Genomic DNA, 17,749 nt, shown 5'->3' on the forward strand with positions numbered 1-17,749 from the left:
AGCTACAGTAGCTCGTCTGTTGGATCGGACCACACGGGCCAGCCTTCGCTCCCCACGTGCATCAATGAGCCTTGGCCGCCTGTGACCCTGTCACCGATTCACCGCTTTTCCTTCCTTTGACCACTTTTGATAGGTACTGACCACTGCAGACCGGGAACACCCCACAAGAGCTGCAGTTTTGGAGATGCTCTGACCCAGTCGTCTATCAATCACAATTTGGCCCTTGTCAAAGTTGCTCAGATCCTTACGCTTGCCCATTTTTATATTTTATATATATACACCGATCAGCCATAACATTATGACCACTGACAGGTGAAGTGAATAACACTGATATCATTGGGATGTAGCCTACAGTATTGGAATCGAGATTTTATAGTTAAACTTTGTACACTCTCAGCATGACACCTCTGCAGCGTTACATTTATTAACATAAAATACACATTATATTATTTGCTACTCAGACATTAGACGCGATTGAGAGTTGGCTGTGATTAATATGAACTTAATATGAGTTTTGCATTTGACCCCATGTTGGCTTTGAAATGTAACCTACCCGCAATTCTGTACTATTTAAATCCACAATAAATGCACGTTCACGGCCACACACACAACCTAGGGTGGGGATGCCAAATATTACAGCAGGTATATTTAAATATTTCATGCATGCGGTAAATCAACCTAGTGCGGTCTGCGCAAGTACAAAATCAAGGCGGTCGCTAGGGGATGCACGATATCCAGGCGGTGCAGGAATCGTCATAACACGCATCCAGACTGGCGATTTGTCCGCCCCTGCTCGGATAAGCGTTTAAAGACCCGTGAGAATAGCGTGGAATAGCCCTTCTCCGGAAAAACACCGTCAGCACCCACCCCTTTGCTCTGACACTGGAAAACAAACAGTCAGCCCCCCCCAGGTCCTGGACAGCGTTTCGTAGCCCCCCTAAACCTTGAAGTCTAGGACCTCCCCTGACTTACACATCTTCTGGTGCTCACGTTCCACAGTGCTCATTTTAGACATACTGCCCATCAAGGCAGTAGTGGCAGCAGATCAGACAGAGCCCTTTAGCTCTGTCGCCAGACACAAGCTTATCTTGTGCTTGTATCTTAATGAGTATTTTGTTTGAACAAATAGCAACCTTTGTAGAACATGTCCACATTTCCTTTCTGTGCACAAAAAGTCCTTTGTTTCAAAGGGGAGATAGTCTTATGAAAGCCTCCAGGAGCTCATGTTAGCATATCTATCATCTATTGATTGGGAGAAGCTGCAGACAGAAAATGGAAGCAATACCAAATACAGGATCTTATGTGATCCTGAGAGGTGTTTCCAATGCTAGCAAAGACATTGAAAGTAATAACCAAGAAAATTGCTCCTGCTTTTTTCGTATTTTATTTTATTTATGTCATGTTTTTTATTTTGGCTTCTGTATCTTGTCTGTTTTGCTCAGCATTACACCAAGCAATAAGGTTAGATTGTACAGCTCTGCTGCAGGCAGGAAAGACCAGTTTGTGTATAGAACTGCCTGTTATTTTGGACTATGCCTCTTTTGTTTCTGATATACTATTGTTAACATGCACAGTGGCAGCCTTTCGATAAACAGCTGCACAACTGATACAAGCATTGGGAAAAATGGGTTTGTAAAACACTAAAATTATCCTTTTGAACACTATGGATTTTTTTGCTACAATGTCTCAGCTCTTAGCCCTGGAAAAGGGCATCTGCCAATATATAAATAAATAATAAATAATAATAACCGCTTCAAAAGGGGACATATTCTGCTTGAAACAGACTTCCCTATCTGTTTCTACTCCACATCAATCCCTCCCCCTCCTCCTCACAAATGACAGAATGAGTTGATGGAATGGAATATAACCCTGAAGATGCAAATTATTTTCAAGGGGCAGTTGTGGGTATATGACAAGGGCAAGGTTAAGAAGGCACAGCATTCTTTATAAATATCATTAACTCTGTGGCACAGGAATGATCTATAAGTAGGTACCACTGCATTTCAGCAACAGATGTGATATTGACTAAGTTTATGTGTCTGCAGACACCCAGCCCTGGATTTCACAATGAATAGCTTACTTTAAAATTAATTAATTAATTGGCTGTCCATGTCACAGCAGTATTAATAAAGTTCAATCTTCTGGTCATTAGATTTAATTGGCTGGAGCTCTTTGCGAAATAACGAGTGTGAGCATAACTATCTCAGAGTCCTTCTAATAAAGCTCCAATCACTAAACGCCACAAGAACAAGCAGGAACTGAAGACAGCTGCAGTACAGGCCTGGCAGAGCATCACCAGGGAAGAAACCCAGCATCTGGTGATGTCTATGGGTTCCAGACTTCAGGCAGTCATTGACTGCAAAGGATTTGCAAACAAGTATTGAAACTCACAATTTAATTCATGATTATGTTAGTTTGAGACCCTAAATTTAGGGGGACCACATATAAAAATGGGTGTAATTCCTACACTGTTCACCCAATTTGGATGTAACTACCCTGAAATTAAAGATGAAAGTCAACACTTAAAGAGCATCTTGATTGTTTCAAATCCATTGTGGTGGCGTACAGTGATAATGGTGTCAATGTCCAAAAATTTATGGACCTAACTGTATATATATACAGCTCTGGAAAAAATTAAGAGACCAGAAAGTTCAGTGGTTAAGTGGTCTCTTAATTTTTTCCAGAGCTGTATATATCATATGCATACCAGCTGGAAGTGATTGTGGTGCCCACAGGGGGCACGACAAAAGGGCCTGAATGAAAGCAAAACTCTAGTCACATGACCAATACTCTAATAATAAAATTTGCAATTTACATATGGGCCAAAGCACAGTGTTCATTTAATCTGAACCACTGATTAAATCTGTTTCCCCCCTTCTTCAGACATCAAAAAAATTGGCCATCCCAAGTAATTTATGACATTATTCATTAAGTATTTTTCCACTTTTTAGGGTTTCTGTTTAAAATGATCTGCCTGGGAATAGGCACAGAATTTATTTTTTTCCCCTCTCTCTCACTGGGTGAAATTGTGGGAACTGAAGAGATACTCTGTTTTCTGTGCAATTGCCGAAACGAAATGGGAATTACATTAATATTACATTTCATTGAGGATTTTCCAAGTGAATTGCTTCAGATGCATACATTAAAAAATATAATTATTATTCAGAATAAGTTAACTGATTAAAAAATAGATTATTCTTCCCTTTTTGATATTGCTGTTGATTAAATGTAAATGACGCCTACACAGAGGACGTTTTTAGCTCCACATAGCTTCAAGCTGTTTGAATTAACATCTCTCTTCTTTTAATTCTTTAGGATAGACTTCCTACACTTTAATATTCCCCGGGCATCTCAGCCTGGCTGTCCTCACTCTTGGCCTCATCAGCAGACCTGAACATTACTGCCAATCTTGAAATTAGATGTTGTAACGAGACAAATAAAACAAATAAAGAATCACAGCGCTAATGCATCAGTCCAGGGGCTGTTTCTGACTATCAACACAGGTCTATGCCAGGCAGAAGAAGCTCAGCAACTAACACTAAATTGCGTGAAAGTCAAAGAATTAATAATATTTTTTAAATTTTATATTTAAGTTTGCTACCATAACTTTGCCATTTGTCCCGCATTGTCTAAACTGCCTCGCTGATGGCAGGTATAGCAGTCTGCAGAACAAAAAGACCCAGAGCTGCACTTTCTCTAGCAAGATGTCAGAATGAAGATATCAGTCTTAGCAAGAGATGGAACAGAAAAGATAAGCAGAAATCCATCAATGTTGACCTTTATATCTAAAATAGGCTGATCTGCAATGCAGCAAATGAAATTACTGGACAGGCAATAAAAAGTAATCGTGAGACAAAGAGTTAAAACTGCTGTGAATTCAGTGCATTATCGCCAGCGAAGACAGCTCTGACCCTGGCTGATTTCCACTTCATCATTGAAGCCACTCGCCCCGCTCCTACGCTTCTGTGCTCCTGGAGATATCATTATTCTTCAAACCGCGGTTAATCCCCAGCTCTCTACACCCTTTCCCATAGTGATCGATAGGTCCAGCAGATGTTAACCTGAATTATATAATCAAACACTGCAGACCACCGTGTCCATGATTAATGGGAGCCCACAGAGCAGTCATCGGCTGCAGTTTTGAGAGCACCATGTCTCTGGGAAATGATTACCCATGGTGGAATTGGCCCCTCCACATTGAAACAACCACACAGACGAATGTTACCGCCCAAAAAATGACATCCACTTGCTATATGTTGCAAACATTGATAAGAAATACCTTGCTTAAATAAGATGTTTCATTCAGAAAAAATAAATAAAAAATAAAAACCTTTTCCTCTGTGCTTCAGAGGATGTTGTGCTAAACAGCGGTTTGAAGTTTCCTTCCTCATTTGCTCAAGCTGTAAAAGTTAGAATCAATTTCCATAATGCACTGCTCTATTTGATGTCATTAAATAATGCATTTAATTGGGCTTCCTAAATAAGCAGTTAGTGGCAAAAAGTATGGTAATTACTTTACCTTCTTACGGGAGATGTGTTTGATGCATTTTACTTTAAGTTTTAAGTTCAGTGCAGCAAACTTCCAAAGGGAAGATTAGAGAAGTTTCTTGCTTTCCTGCTACATGAGAGAGGAATGGTGCAAAACGCAATAGCATATATTAACCTCCACAGTACAGAAACATGAGTCTACCAGAAAATCGATGGGCCGTTTACAAAAAGTACTGGATATTGGAAATGCAATATAATAACTCAAAATAGCCTTAAGGTATCATGTTGTTTAATTCAACTGCACAAAGATGTTCGTGTTTGTGTGTGTGTGTGTGTGTATGTGAGAGAGCAATCCCAAGTTTCACAGGAATAACAAACAACAAAGAAAGACTCAAGGTCATGTTTCACAAGATATCAGCGGCCGTAAGCATAAACAAATTAGTGCAGGAAGAAAATAAATAAGGAAACAAGGTTACGCCAAGGTAGATTTAGCTGAGGGCCACTGAGGAACATTTGAGCTGCTTCTTGCAAGTTCTGTATTATCAGTGTCAGGCTTTGCCGTGCACAAACACAATTCTAAAGACTGTTGGCAATGCCTGTATACAGAAACAGGGCTTTCAGAGATGTTTTAGGGATTTTAGTGAAACATTTTCAAACATTGTAGTCTGACATATTATATATATGCATCATCAATCAGCAGCAGCAGCCTCTTTCCTTCCACTGCTGTATGAAGGCCTGCCAATTGTTTTTCCTCTTATTTCCATCACACTTTTTTTTCATATATATATACACATACATATACATATATATATACACATACATATACACTCACCTAAAGGATTATTAGGAACACCATACTAATACTGTGTTTGACCCCCTTTCGCCTTCAGAACTGCCTTAATTCTACGTGTCATTGATTCAACAAGGTGCTGAAAGCATTCTTTAGAAATGTTGGCCCATATTGATAGGATAGCATCTTGCAGTTGATGGAGATTTGTGGGATGCACATCCAGGGCACGAAGCTCCCGTTCCACCACATCCCAAAGATGCTCTATTGGGTTGAGATCTGGTGACTGTGGGGGCCAGTTTAGTACAGTGAACTCATGGTCATGTTCAAGAAACCAATTTGAAATGATTGGACCTTTGTGACATGGTGCATTATCCTGCTGGAAGTAGCCATCAGAGGATGGGTACATGGTGGTCATAAAGGGATGGACATGGTCAGAAACAATGCTCAGGTAGGCCGTGGCATTTAAACGATGCTCAATTGGCACTAAGGGGCCTAAAGTGTGCCAAGAAAACATCCCCCACATCATTACACCACCACCACCAGCCTGCACAGTGGTAACAAGGCATGATGGATCCATGTTCTCATTCTGTTTACGCCAAATTCTGACTCTACCATCTGAATGTCTCAACAGAAATCGAGACTCATCAGACCAGGCAACATTTTTCCAGTCTTCAACTGTCCAATTTTGGTGAGCTTGTGCAAATTGTAGCCTCTTTTTCCTATTTGTAGTGGAGATGAGTGGTACCCAGTGGGGTCTTCTGCTGTTGTAGCCCATCCGCCTGTATGTGTTGTGGCTTCACAAATGCTTTGCTGCATACCTCGGTTGTAACGAATGGTTATTCCAGTCAAAGTTGCTCTTCTATCAACTTGAATCAGTCGGCCCATTCTCCTCTGACCTCTAGCATCAACAAGGCATTTTCGCCCACAGGACTGCTGCATACTGGATGTTTTTCCCTTTTCACACCATTCTTTGTAAACCCTAGAAATGGTTGTGCGTGAAAATCCCAGTAACTGAGCAGATTGTGAAATACTCAGACCGGCCCGTCTGGCACCAACAACCATGCCACGCTCAAAATTGCTTAAATCACCTTTCTTTCCCATTCAGACATTCAGTTTGGAGTTCAGGAGATTGTCTTGACCAGGACCACACCCCTAAATGCATTGAAGCAACTGCCATGTGATTGGTTGGTTAGATAATTGCATTAATGAGAAATTGAACAGGTGTTCCTAATAATCCTTTAGGTGAGTGTACATATATATATATACATACATATACATACATATATATATGTGTGTAAAGGGTCTAGCGCTAGACTATGATTATGTATGAATTGTGGATGTTTTGTTTTGTTTTGTATTTTTAAATATCAGAACAACCTCCCTGAAATAAAGGGAGGCTTACGGCACTGAGCCACTACCTCGGGCTAAAGTCTGTCTCTTTGGCTGAATAACACATGGGGCCAATGCGGGCTGCAAAGAGCTCCCTTTGCAGAGACAGAAATATCAGATTACCTGAATACATTTAAATACTTCCTATGGGTTAAAGATTTTTTTTTTTTAAACTTCAAACACTCCTTAAACGTCTATGTCCCACATATGTGGTAAATCTTGCAAACAGGGGATGAGATGCCTGAATGGAAACCCCCAGATCACACTTACTGAGTATGATCTGAAAAACTGTAGAGGAAAACAAAAGCATATAAAAGTGCTAATTAGCACAGCTTTACTTTTTCCACATATTTTCAGTGTTAGTGTTAATAATGGGATGATTCATGTTAAGATAATACCTAAGTCAGAGATATACATACCAAGGGATGTTTTCTGGAGTAAAAAATGCATCTGAGTGATGATTGATCCATAAAACAAATAATTGTATTTATGTTTCCACATTTAAGAAACAGGTACCTACCTATCTGTCCAGATACAATAGCCACATAATACACAATCTAATCTAAAACATAAGGATTCCAACTTGTTATTAAAGCAAAAGAAAAACAATCTTCTCTTTCACAAATACTGAAGTATATATTTGAGTCTGTAAACCTAAAACTATAAAAATGTTAGCTTTCCCATGCACTTGCCGATGAAACACTAATATGGGTTATAATCATCATATTAATTCCCTGGGGTAATATTCCTACTCCCATACAGTTGCACATTGCAGATGACTAATTAACGAAGGACAGTAAGCAACATAATGAAATTTTAACAAGCCAGCGCTGTGAAACACCCTGTGATGTTAAACATGGTTCTGTCTGAAATACGATGGGTTGGGATGGAGAGAAAATAAAATGATTGTGTATCTGTAGAAAAAAAATAGTGTGTAGTTCTGCCCATAAATCATTCACCTCCCCTCACACCCACACTCACATTCACCTGTCATTTCAATGAAGCCTGTTAGAAAATTAATAGATGAACAATACCATTTCCGTCTCTTCTGTGTTCCTGTCAAGAGAAGTGATTTCTGCATTGAGCTAAACTTTCCTGTAATTACAAATCCGATCACAGGAGCACATTTAGCTACCACTTCCTGGATTTAAAAGCTTTGTAGGGAGTGAAATCTGCAAACTCCTGCTCGAGGCATTAACTTGCTCTCCCCTATCTGTTCTAAACCACATCTCCCTGTCTTACATAAGTGGATTTTAAACGGCAATAACTTTCTGTTAATATTCATGCACCATACTGGTTCCCAATGCAAATCGTATGGTACAAGTGACAGATTTAAGCTGTTGCTGCTGTTCAGCAGAATAACCTCCCTTCAGATCCATCAGTTCTCCCTTGGTGTGACAACAAACCTGAACATGGCAGTTTATTCCATTTTACCGAGTTCATTGTCTCCTAATCAATGTTATCCTTATGAGAATTTAATAGTGTTCTCCAGAGCTAAACATTAGTGCTCCGATTCATCACTGCCTCAGACAATTAAAAAGCTATCCTGTCTCCAATGCTTTATCTCAATATCAATGTTAATTGATATTATCCTTTTAAATGTAAAACTGGAGGGCACTTCTTTTACATGAGTACATGGCCATTAAGAAAGGGAACATTCCTCTAAGGAGCTACAAGTCACCTCCTGTCATTCCCTCCTGCTTAACAAGGCACGGAAATCTTACTATAAAAAAAAGAAAAAGAAAAGGAGGAAGCCAGCAGAAAATAAACTGTTGAACAGCATGGGAATTTAATTCCACTGTGGGCTCCTGTCACGACTGCACTCTTCTAATTGATAACATATTTTACCATCTTGACTAACTATGAAATGAAGCAAGCCACAAAGTAACGGCCTAATTGCATAAGCTGGAGCTTCCAGACAGCTTTCATCAAGGCTTTCACCGAGATGACAGAATTGCAGGTGCAAGCCCTCACTCACTCTGCTGGCAAAGCTGTCTCCTATGTGGGTATGGTACTGTTTCACTCCCTTGGTGCCCCGCTCAGCTGTGTCTCTAGCCCTTCTCTGGTATAATCCCTATGTGATGCTCTCATTACCTACTGCTCCTCCCCACTATAATATAGCCAACATCAGGGGAACTTTTTCAGCAAAGTGTGTTAAAAAATAATACATTAAAAAATAATACATACATACATTACACACTTTTTTACTAGCTCTCCACACCACAGGCACATTTATACAGTGGTAATATGTTCACCATAACTGAAACGTCCATTTTCTTGTAATGCTTTGAGGAATTCTCTAAATGGAAGAAGGCTACAAGCAATTTCAGAATAACTGTTAACACTGTGACCAATCAGATACATCATGATTACATTTATTTTTTTCCTGCTGTAGTTGTGTTTTTTATATGGCAACCATGCTTCCCTGGTTTGTTCATTATTGTGTATTTTAACAGTATCATCACATCAGGAAGGTCAGTATGTCACAGCAACAGCTGAACATACAAGAACAGGTCAGTCTGTTTGACTGAGTGAGTTTGTTATCTTTCTCCTCTGAGTTTGAGGAATATTGGAAAGAAGACCTGAGAACCACACGCATTTCTCTGAAGACACTTCAAACAGGACTGCAGTTAAGGGCATTTCACTTATATAATAGTGCCACATTTCAACTTTGGAAAAATTGCTTTTTATTGACAACTGAGGTTAACACAAGGGCTCCGGAGATTAACATGCTTGGATAGTGTCTCATTTCAAGTTGACATGTTCATTAATTTTACATAATTGTTTTTGGCTGTAATGAGATGTTCCATATTTATGAGATAATTTTAGTCAAGTAGCTGTAAGCTGATAAGGACCAGGGTAATAAACTAAATGGTCATATCTTTGTGCAGATTTTCGCTTGGGCCACAGGGAAGACACAGAGTCCCCGGCTGTGCCTGCACAGTATGTCTGGTTTTGTATCTGGCCATATCTTCCTTGGATACAGAAACAGATACCTATCAGATACAGATTTAGATACTTATCGGGCTAGAGACAACAGACAGAAAGTAGGAGAGAGAACTGGTATAATGAAAGGCTCATTGAATAGTAAGGTCAATGCAAAGAATATGCTTTGGGGTGTGGTGGAGGGGGTTGAGTAGTAAATACTAAAAATGTCACAATATTAATAAATCAGATGTGGTCTTTCTGAGAAATCTAAAGGAGGAGGAGCGCCACTGCTGATATGAGAACTCGGCTGATGGGAGGCTCAGCTCTCCCCCTGGGACTTTCTCATTAAGGATGCAAAGCTGAAATCTGACCGCCTCACACAGCTGTCAGTTTCTCTTTGGGCACTTAGATCGAGATCACCCATACACATTCAGCATAAGAGGAATGGAGATTACCCTTGAATAAATTAGCAAGTGAATGATAATACTGGGGAGAATATAAAAATTAATTGGAGCTGTGGATGGTTTTCATTTTGTTATACAGTAATAGATCTTTATTTTAACAGAGTGTCAGAGATCACATTTTCAATCTTTGGAAAAGTATTGAGAGGGAAAATTAGTAGTACGGGTCAATAGGAAAAAGAAAAAAAAAATTGTTGTGCTGCATGTACGGAAATTGCTTCAGCAACAGAGCTCTGGGGAATACACCCTGAAGACGATATCTCAGTGAACAGCGAGCATATTGAAATTTCAATAATCGCATCAGACATGCATTAGAGTGCCTTAATCCCATCAACTGCTTTGAACTGCATGATTTTAAAAGAGGTTTAAAAGAGTAAGAAAATTAAAGAAATTAAATTCACTGAAATTAAGAAAGTTGTAAAATTAAACTATTTTATTTTATTTATTTGTATCTGGGAGCTGGAAAAATAGTAATCTTCATTTCACTTACTGTGTAAGTTTGGTCAATCTGGTCACAGTACCATTACCTTTCACAAGACAACCACCTACCTAACATTCCAGCCCTGACAATAACTAAAATGTCAGATGTAGCCAACACCAAGATTAGAAGCTACGCTCTGTTAAGGCTTTAAAAGAGAAAGACACCTTTAACCTCACATTTCTGGATGTAGTGTGTGATGTTTACCACATGCAGTTTAAATGTTACTAATACTCGACCCAAACCCTAATCCTGGTGCCGTCTTTTACGCCAACATTACATATAAACCATAATTTTGAGATTTGTCTGTGTTTTAGGGTTATTATTTAGTTGAATATTAAGTAAGAATATGTATCTATACAGTATGTATTGCAGAACAGTCAAAACAAAGGCCTAAAAGCTAAAGTCCATCTCTATGACACTGGCCTATTATTTCAAGTCTTCCCTATAGCAGGGGCATCAACATTTTTCCAATAGTGGGCCACATGATCAGAACCCATGTGTGTGGGGTGCATTAATTGTTTATTGATAACAGATGTGATGTGTAGCCTGCTAGCATGATGCCTGGTGGCATCAGCGGACAGGTGGTTAGTCCCCACTGACCTACTAGAATGTGTGCTAGCTAATGATGGACAAAACTAAAATTGCTAAAAATCTCAGGTAGGCCGGACCCCAGGGTCAGGTGGCCCGTGCCACATTTCGGACACCCGTGATCTATAGGCTCTTAGATATCACTTTAACCTACTTATAGAATAAATAAATAAATAAGGGAAAGCATGCTTTGTCTCCACCAACTTCACGGACGGTATCTCTAGAAAAGATGTGTTTTTTCTACGGTTTCCCCAGAGCACATAAATCACTCACTGCCAGCTGGTGCTGTTTAAATGCAAATGTCTTCAATACTCTATTCTGATCAAGTCTTGAGCACGGCATTTATAATATTTCCAGGTATAATAGAAGCTGCTCAGTGGGGCTGCAGCGCACATCTGCACATAAATTACATAAGCAGATTAACACAAACTGAAGCTTAATAAAAGTCTAAATTACAATGAGACATAGGTGTTGGAGGTAAAACAAATAAACTTACACACAGTACCTCCGTCTGAAAAAAACAATATGTCCTGAGGAATTAAACACATTTTAATCTATCACAGAATGCCTAATAACCCCTGAGACTTAACACCTTAAGTAGCGAGAACAGCAAGACTATGTGAGCATCCAACTCCCTCTCATTACATAACACAAAAAGTAGAGCATTACAGGCAAGCTCCTTTTTGGTTGTTGTTTACGAGATGTAGAAACATATCCTTAGTGATTAAAAACAAATATATAAATATACTGTTCTAGGATGTGAAACATTCTTCTATGAGCCTAACAGCAAAGGAGAAAATATGAGCCAAAATAACTAGGCCCAACCTGCACAGACCAACTACATAATACAGTTAAGATATTGCTACTGGAGAAACTTCCCTCAAGTTAAACCTGACAGAGCTGATGGGTCTGGGTTCTCATTGTGAAAGAGCGCATGATCAATTACTGTCCTTTCCAGTCCCGTCTCCGTAATGCCACTGAAAAGGCAAATTTGTTTTGAAGGTGACCAACAGTTACTGACCAGGGTATCAAATGAGGCAGAAACCAGTATCCAACTGCCATCATAACTCATAACTCATGTATAGTCAACACTGTTATGAATTATTAATTTTGTAGCCAGTGAAGAGTTTCAGAACACGAGCCAAAGCAGCTCAGACAGAACCGAGAGGGCTGTGACAAAATTCTAGTTTCCCTCGAGTTGTCAAACGGCCCCTCCCCCACCTGTCAGGGGCATCCCCATCTGCTCAGGGTCATGTACCTGGCCTGAGACAGGGATGCTTCTGGCCTGTTCCTCTAATTAAGTGAATAAAGCATTGAATGAGCAAACTAATTCATTAAACAGCCAATTAGTCTAAATTAATTCAAATTAGCCTCTGTGAGTTATAGCAGGTTTTGTATATTGACATAACATAAAATAAAAAAAGGCCTTCTGAAAACAGAGTTTGAATTGTACTGGTCCCAGGAGTAATGAAACACTGTACTATATACTCGGGACTCATAACTGGAAGGTTGTGCGTTCAAATCCCAGGTGGGGCAGTGCTGTTGTACCCCTGAGCAAGGTACTTCACTTAGATTGCTCCAGTAAAATGCCCAGCTGTATAAATGGGTACAAATGTAAGTTGCCCTGGATAAGAGCATCCGCTAAATGACAAATAATGTAATGTAATGTTAAGAACATGCCCTTAGGCTCCACATTAGAAACTACCCACCATTTGTGCCAGGAAGCGGGCTGGGATTGGGGACTGGTTAGACAGCTGCAGTGTCCTGGATATGTCTGTTAAAACGGGGATGTTTCCAAAATCCACTTCAGTGGCTTTAATATGAACAACTGGTCCTTCACCAATGCAGGACAGTCGCACCTCCTGAGGAAAGGATAAGGATACGAGTCAACATCTGATGGCGAAAGAGCAGGTAGCTTAGTCTATGATACCTACTGGGGTTACGATTTTAAACCATGTTTTTCTCATTAACTTGTACCAATGTAAATGCACTGTTGTCAGATAAATAGTTTAACTAAATCGCCACTCCTTAAGTGCAGTATGTCCAAGCTGTTTAACCATGTATGAGCTACAGTGTTATACATGGCATACAAATAACTTTGAAAGCAGACTTACAAAAGCAAAAACAAAAAATACACAAAGCTAAAATTAGATGTTATGTGCTGCAGCCTGTGAGGGGTAACAATCCATCTTCCATTCACATATAAATCAAATTGTATAATTCTGTCTCAAGAGCTTCATCAGCAATATAAAGAGCTTGTTTGTTTTGTTCGCTGCTGGTGTCGCAGGGCAGACATTCCCTGCCAAAATCAGCACGGCGCATCCCTTTCCTTGTTCCATTATGTATCAGTTGGTTGTGATTGGAGGCAATAACTCAAAGTGCTACAGAAACACAGACAGGCAATCAAACATTCCTTATTACTCACATACCAACACACCAGCACAGACATCAAGCTTACCAGTGGTGGTTCCTCACTGCCAAACACAGCAATCTGTGCCACAGTCTCAAGCCTGCCTGTGGTCTTTGCCTGCAGAAGCAGGGGGATCTCCAGCTCAGAGTTGGGGTCGATAATGCCCCGGGACTGACGGCTGGAGTACAGCAGGGAAGGGTGTTCCTCATACTCCTGCAGGAAGGGACACACCACACATACGAACAAGAGGAAACACATTAAAGGTTACCAAATGGCATCTGTGGTCTCTGTTACCAGTATGTATGACAGATTTTCATGGAAAAACAGGAAAACAATTCTGTCAGAAAGATGTCCAAAGAAGGTACTATTTCTTCCAGAGCACTAGGTTCATTGTTAGAGCACTGACCCCATGTCTCTCCACACTGACCTGGGAAAGCAAACCATAGCAAGCCGGCAGGTTGCTGTCATTAGCCAGCTTCACTGTCCGGTCATAGGGGTGATTCAGAAAGCATCTACGGAACTCCAAAATGGGTGTCTCCAAGCGCAAAGCAGGTACGACACACCTGGAGACAAAAAGAGAAAAATAAAAAAACATAAAAAAACACAAACAAGAAAACTCACCTTGAAATCAGCCTCTACAGTGTTCCCATGAAGGTAGATAGTGTCCCAACAGTGATTCCCAACCCAGCGGGCCACCTGGCGTGAACATATGTGCCACAGAATTTGAAAAATCTATTTTATACACGTTTTTTAATTATCAGAATAAACAGTTTCTTTATTTAAATCTCCAGGTCTAACAACAGCCTGATCCATAAGCCTAACAGACATCAAAATCTCCTTGGTTCAATTGGTTATCTTGTTATTAGTTCAGTTTTTTTATTGGTTCATGTTTTACTGTCTTGTTTCCTTGTTCCCCTAGTCTGTGTATTTATAGCCCTCTTGTTCTCCAGTCCTTTGTTAGGTTTTGTTTGTTGGTTAGTGTTTTGGTTTGTTGTAAGCATTAGTCCAGTCCAGTCCAGTCCTTGTTTAGTATTTCTTGTTTTGTTGATATCTTCCATTAAACTGCAATCGGGTTCTCATGCGTCTTCGTCTTCGTCTTTGTCCTGTTCCTGCTTGTTCTGCCAACTGCGACATTACAATATGGTTCATTATATAAGACTTGTGGAACTACATAATTTGCAGTTTTCCCTTTTTACGTCCTGTTTACATCACCACTGCATGCATGTGCTGAGCTGTGACAGGATTGCATTCAGAAGGAAGCAATGTATGTAGTAAATTCACTGTCAAAATTTGCATGTGCAGAAATACAGCTTGTACATGCAAACAGGGCCGGCCAGACGTACAGGCGAACTAGGCAGTCGCCTAGGGCCCCAGAATATCAAAGGGCCACTAAAATATGACATAAATAATATTAAAAAAAAAAAAAATCCAAATGAGCGCTTTGTGTCGGCTATGAGCGGAGTGAGTGACAGAGATGTAGCATGAGCGTGCCTAAAAATGTGAACTTGTGTGGGAGTGGTAGGTGAGGCACGGGTTACAGTGGTGCGAGAGCACAAACGTAGAGAGAGATGGCATATTTTAAAAGAGAGTGCAGAAAAAAAGACGAGGACAGGAAGGCGCATGGTAGAGGCATGTATCAGACGTTATTCATAATTTCACATCACTTGTGTTAAGTGATGCTTGTGTGTGACCTCAATGCATGCAACAAGCTAGCGATTATCGGACTAATTTTCAATCGGAATCAGTACTTAGCTTTGAAATCAACATAACATAAGTAAGCAGATAACTAGCCAACTAAATGTTACGGAGCAATTACAAAATGTATGTACTAATCTAATTTTTGAAAATGTTGGTAATGTGACTGGTTTTGTAAATTGTCATGAATTTAGTCTTAAATATACAACTTTTCATATTGAATATTTAAACTGAATTGTCCTATGCATTTTAGTGCACAGATAAATTTCACTGTAATCCATCATATTACATCAGCACCTGACACATTCTACGGACAAACAACAGCCTGAAACCCAACCCTTGCCAACATCAACATTTCAAGCTAGACCGAACCCTAGCCAAGACCAAAATGTAACCCTACTTTTCATAACATGTATTAATTTACATGCAGACTGCTGCTCTGAATATTGCTCTAAATATAACTGTTAGATCATTGCTGCCTTCAGTTGTCTTCTGGACTAAAATGTGACTAAAATTACATTGACTAAAACTAGTCTAAAATGCCAGGAGTTATTGTCTACTAATATTAAGTAAAACAAATGAAAGATGGAATGACTAAAATGTGACTAAAACAAGCATTTTAGTCAAAAGAGTAAGACTAGTTTCAGACCAGTCTTAGCATTCCTCATTTTGTTTTAACTTTGCCTTAATTGAAGTTAATCTTGTCTGTAGTTTCCCTTAATTGAAGTCAATTCAGTTCAGCTGCTGAGTTGGTGAAAGTTAATAGGTTGTAGAAAGGAGATTTAGTCAAGGACTAGCAGGAATTCTGTTCCAGGTGGAGCCAGTTAGGTGTGAATTGGAGGCAGGTACACAAAAGCTACTTAAAGCAGCAGTTGAGAAAGAGCTGCGCTGTTTCTCGGTCACAAAAAGTGAAGCAGTTGACTAGGGAACAGAAACCAAGTGACTACACTGTAACATTCAGAAGCATGTGGCCACTATGTGTCAGGTTTGCAGAATGAATGCCTTCCTGGATGAACTCATCCAAGAAGATTTCATTTGTGAACATTGTCGGTATGTTGAAATCCTAGAGATCAAGGTCTGTGATCTTGAGGCTTAGCCTGTTGTATTAGTTTGTATTAGCTGTATTAGTGATAGAAGAATTAGTCAATCAGCCCATGAGAGAGATGGTGCCTAAACCTAGGAGAGTTGAGAAGCAGGAAAGTGTACAGAACTGTAGGTCTTAACCCCAGAAAAGGGCGCGCACATCCCTTTAAGACATTCCAAAAGCTAGAAACAGGTTCCAACTGCTGGATACCAAGTTGGACAGTGACGGCTCAGAGGGTGATGGGAGGGCAGTTGAGCACCAGAGCACCATGGTGCCCACTCCCTGCCAGAAGAGGGAGGTAGTTATAGTAGGAGATTCAATTCTTAGAGGTGTAGATCACACAGTGTGTTCTAGTGATAAGGAGACCCGCATGGTATCCAGAAAATGATGGGGATGAATACAAGTTGAAAGGATACACACAGTTTAGGAGGGACAGGCAAAATCAAAGAGGGGGTGGGTAGTATTATATTTCAAAAACGACATTGAGGCAGAAGAACTCAAATTAGATCCTAATAACGAAACAGAATCTTTGTGGGTTAAACTTTTGAATAAAAGATCTGGAGGATTAGTGGTAGGAGTGTGTTACAGACCACCCAACTCAGATATTCAGAAAGATGATGCATTGTACAGTGTAATCAGGACTGCATGTATCAAGGATGTGGCTGTTAAAATGGGGGATTTCAATTTCCCAAACATAGACTGGGAAAGCCCAGTTGGAACAACAGAACCAGACACAGAAATGGTTGAGATGGTAAATGACTGCTTTCTAAATCAATTTGTTAGGGAACCAACCAGGGAGAGCACATGCATTGATTTGATATTTTCAAATGACCAAGATAATGTCAGAGGGACACTAGTTAGAGAACCAATGGCAAACTGTAATCACAATATGGTTAGCTTTGAGGCATACTTTCAAAAAACAAGGACCAAGTCAAGGAAAAGCAAACCTTGAAGGTATAAGGCGGCACTTATATTAAGAAGAGGTAGACTGGAGCACACTAGATACAGATTCAGTTGAAAATGGATGGTTATATTTTAAGAATATACTACTTGAGGCTCAGGAGAAATTTTTACCAAAACTTAGCAAATTGAGGACCAAAAATCATTGGCCAAAAGAAGTATGCAAAAAAATATCAAGAGAGAAAAATATTGGAAAATGAACAAGATGTGGCAAATGTTTTAAATGAGTATTTCAGAGAGGTATTTACAAAAGAAAAAACAGATAACATGCCACAGGAGGTACTAAAGGGACTAGCAGAATTAAAAACAAACAAATCACCTGGGCCAGATGGGATATTTCCAACGGTACTTAAAGAAATTAGGGAAATTATTTATAGGCCGCTAACTCAAATATTCCAAATGACACTTAGAACAGGGGATGTGCCAACTGACTGGAAGACAGCAAATGTCATACCAATCCACAAGAAAGAGGACA

General features: G+C 39.8%; 1 protein-coding gene across 1 annotated transcript in view; it reads right to left on the reverse strand.

Moving 5' to 3' along the window:
* Positions 1 to 17,749, reverse strand: part of hydin (HYDIN axonemal central pair apparatus protein) — a 118,109-nt gene that overhangs the window by 56,579 nt on the left and 43,781 nt on the right. Inside the window, exons 16-18 of the mRNA XM_066713581.1 lie at positions 13,963 to 14,098; positions 13,584 to 13,748; positions 12,835 to 12,987 (exon numbers count right to left, since the gene is read on the reverse strand). Of these exons, the coding sequence (XP_066569678.1) occupies positions 12,835 to 12,987; positions 13,584 to 13,748; positions 13,963 to 14,098 (454 nt within the window). The remainder of the gene's footprint in view (positions 1 to 12,834; positions 12,988 to 13,583; positions 13,749 to 13,962; positions 14,099 to 17,749) is intronic.

The sequence above is a fragment of the Amia ocellicauda genome, chromosome 9, assembly GCF_036373705.1.
Source record: "Amia ocellicauda isolate fAmiCal2 chromosome 9, fAmiCal2.hap1, whole genome shotgun sequence".
NCBI classification, from domain to species: Eukaryota; Metazoa; Chordata; class Actinopteri; order Amiiformes; family Amiidae; genus Amia; species Amia ocellicauda.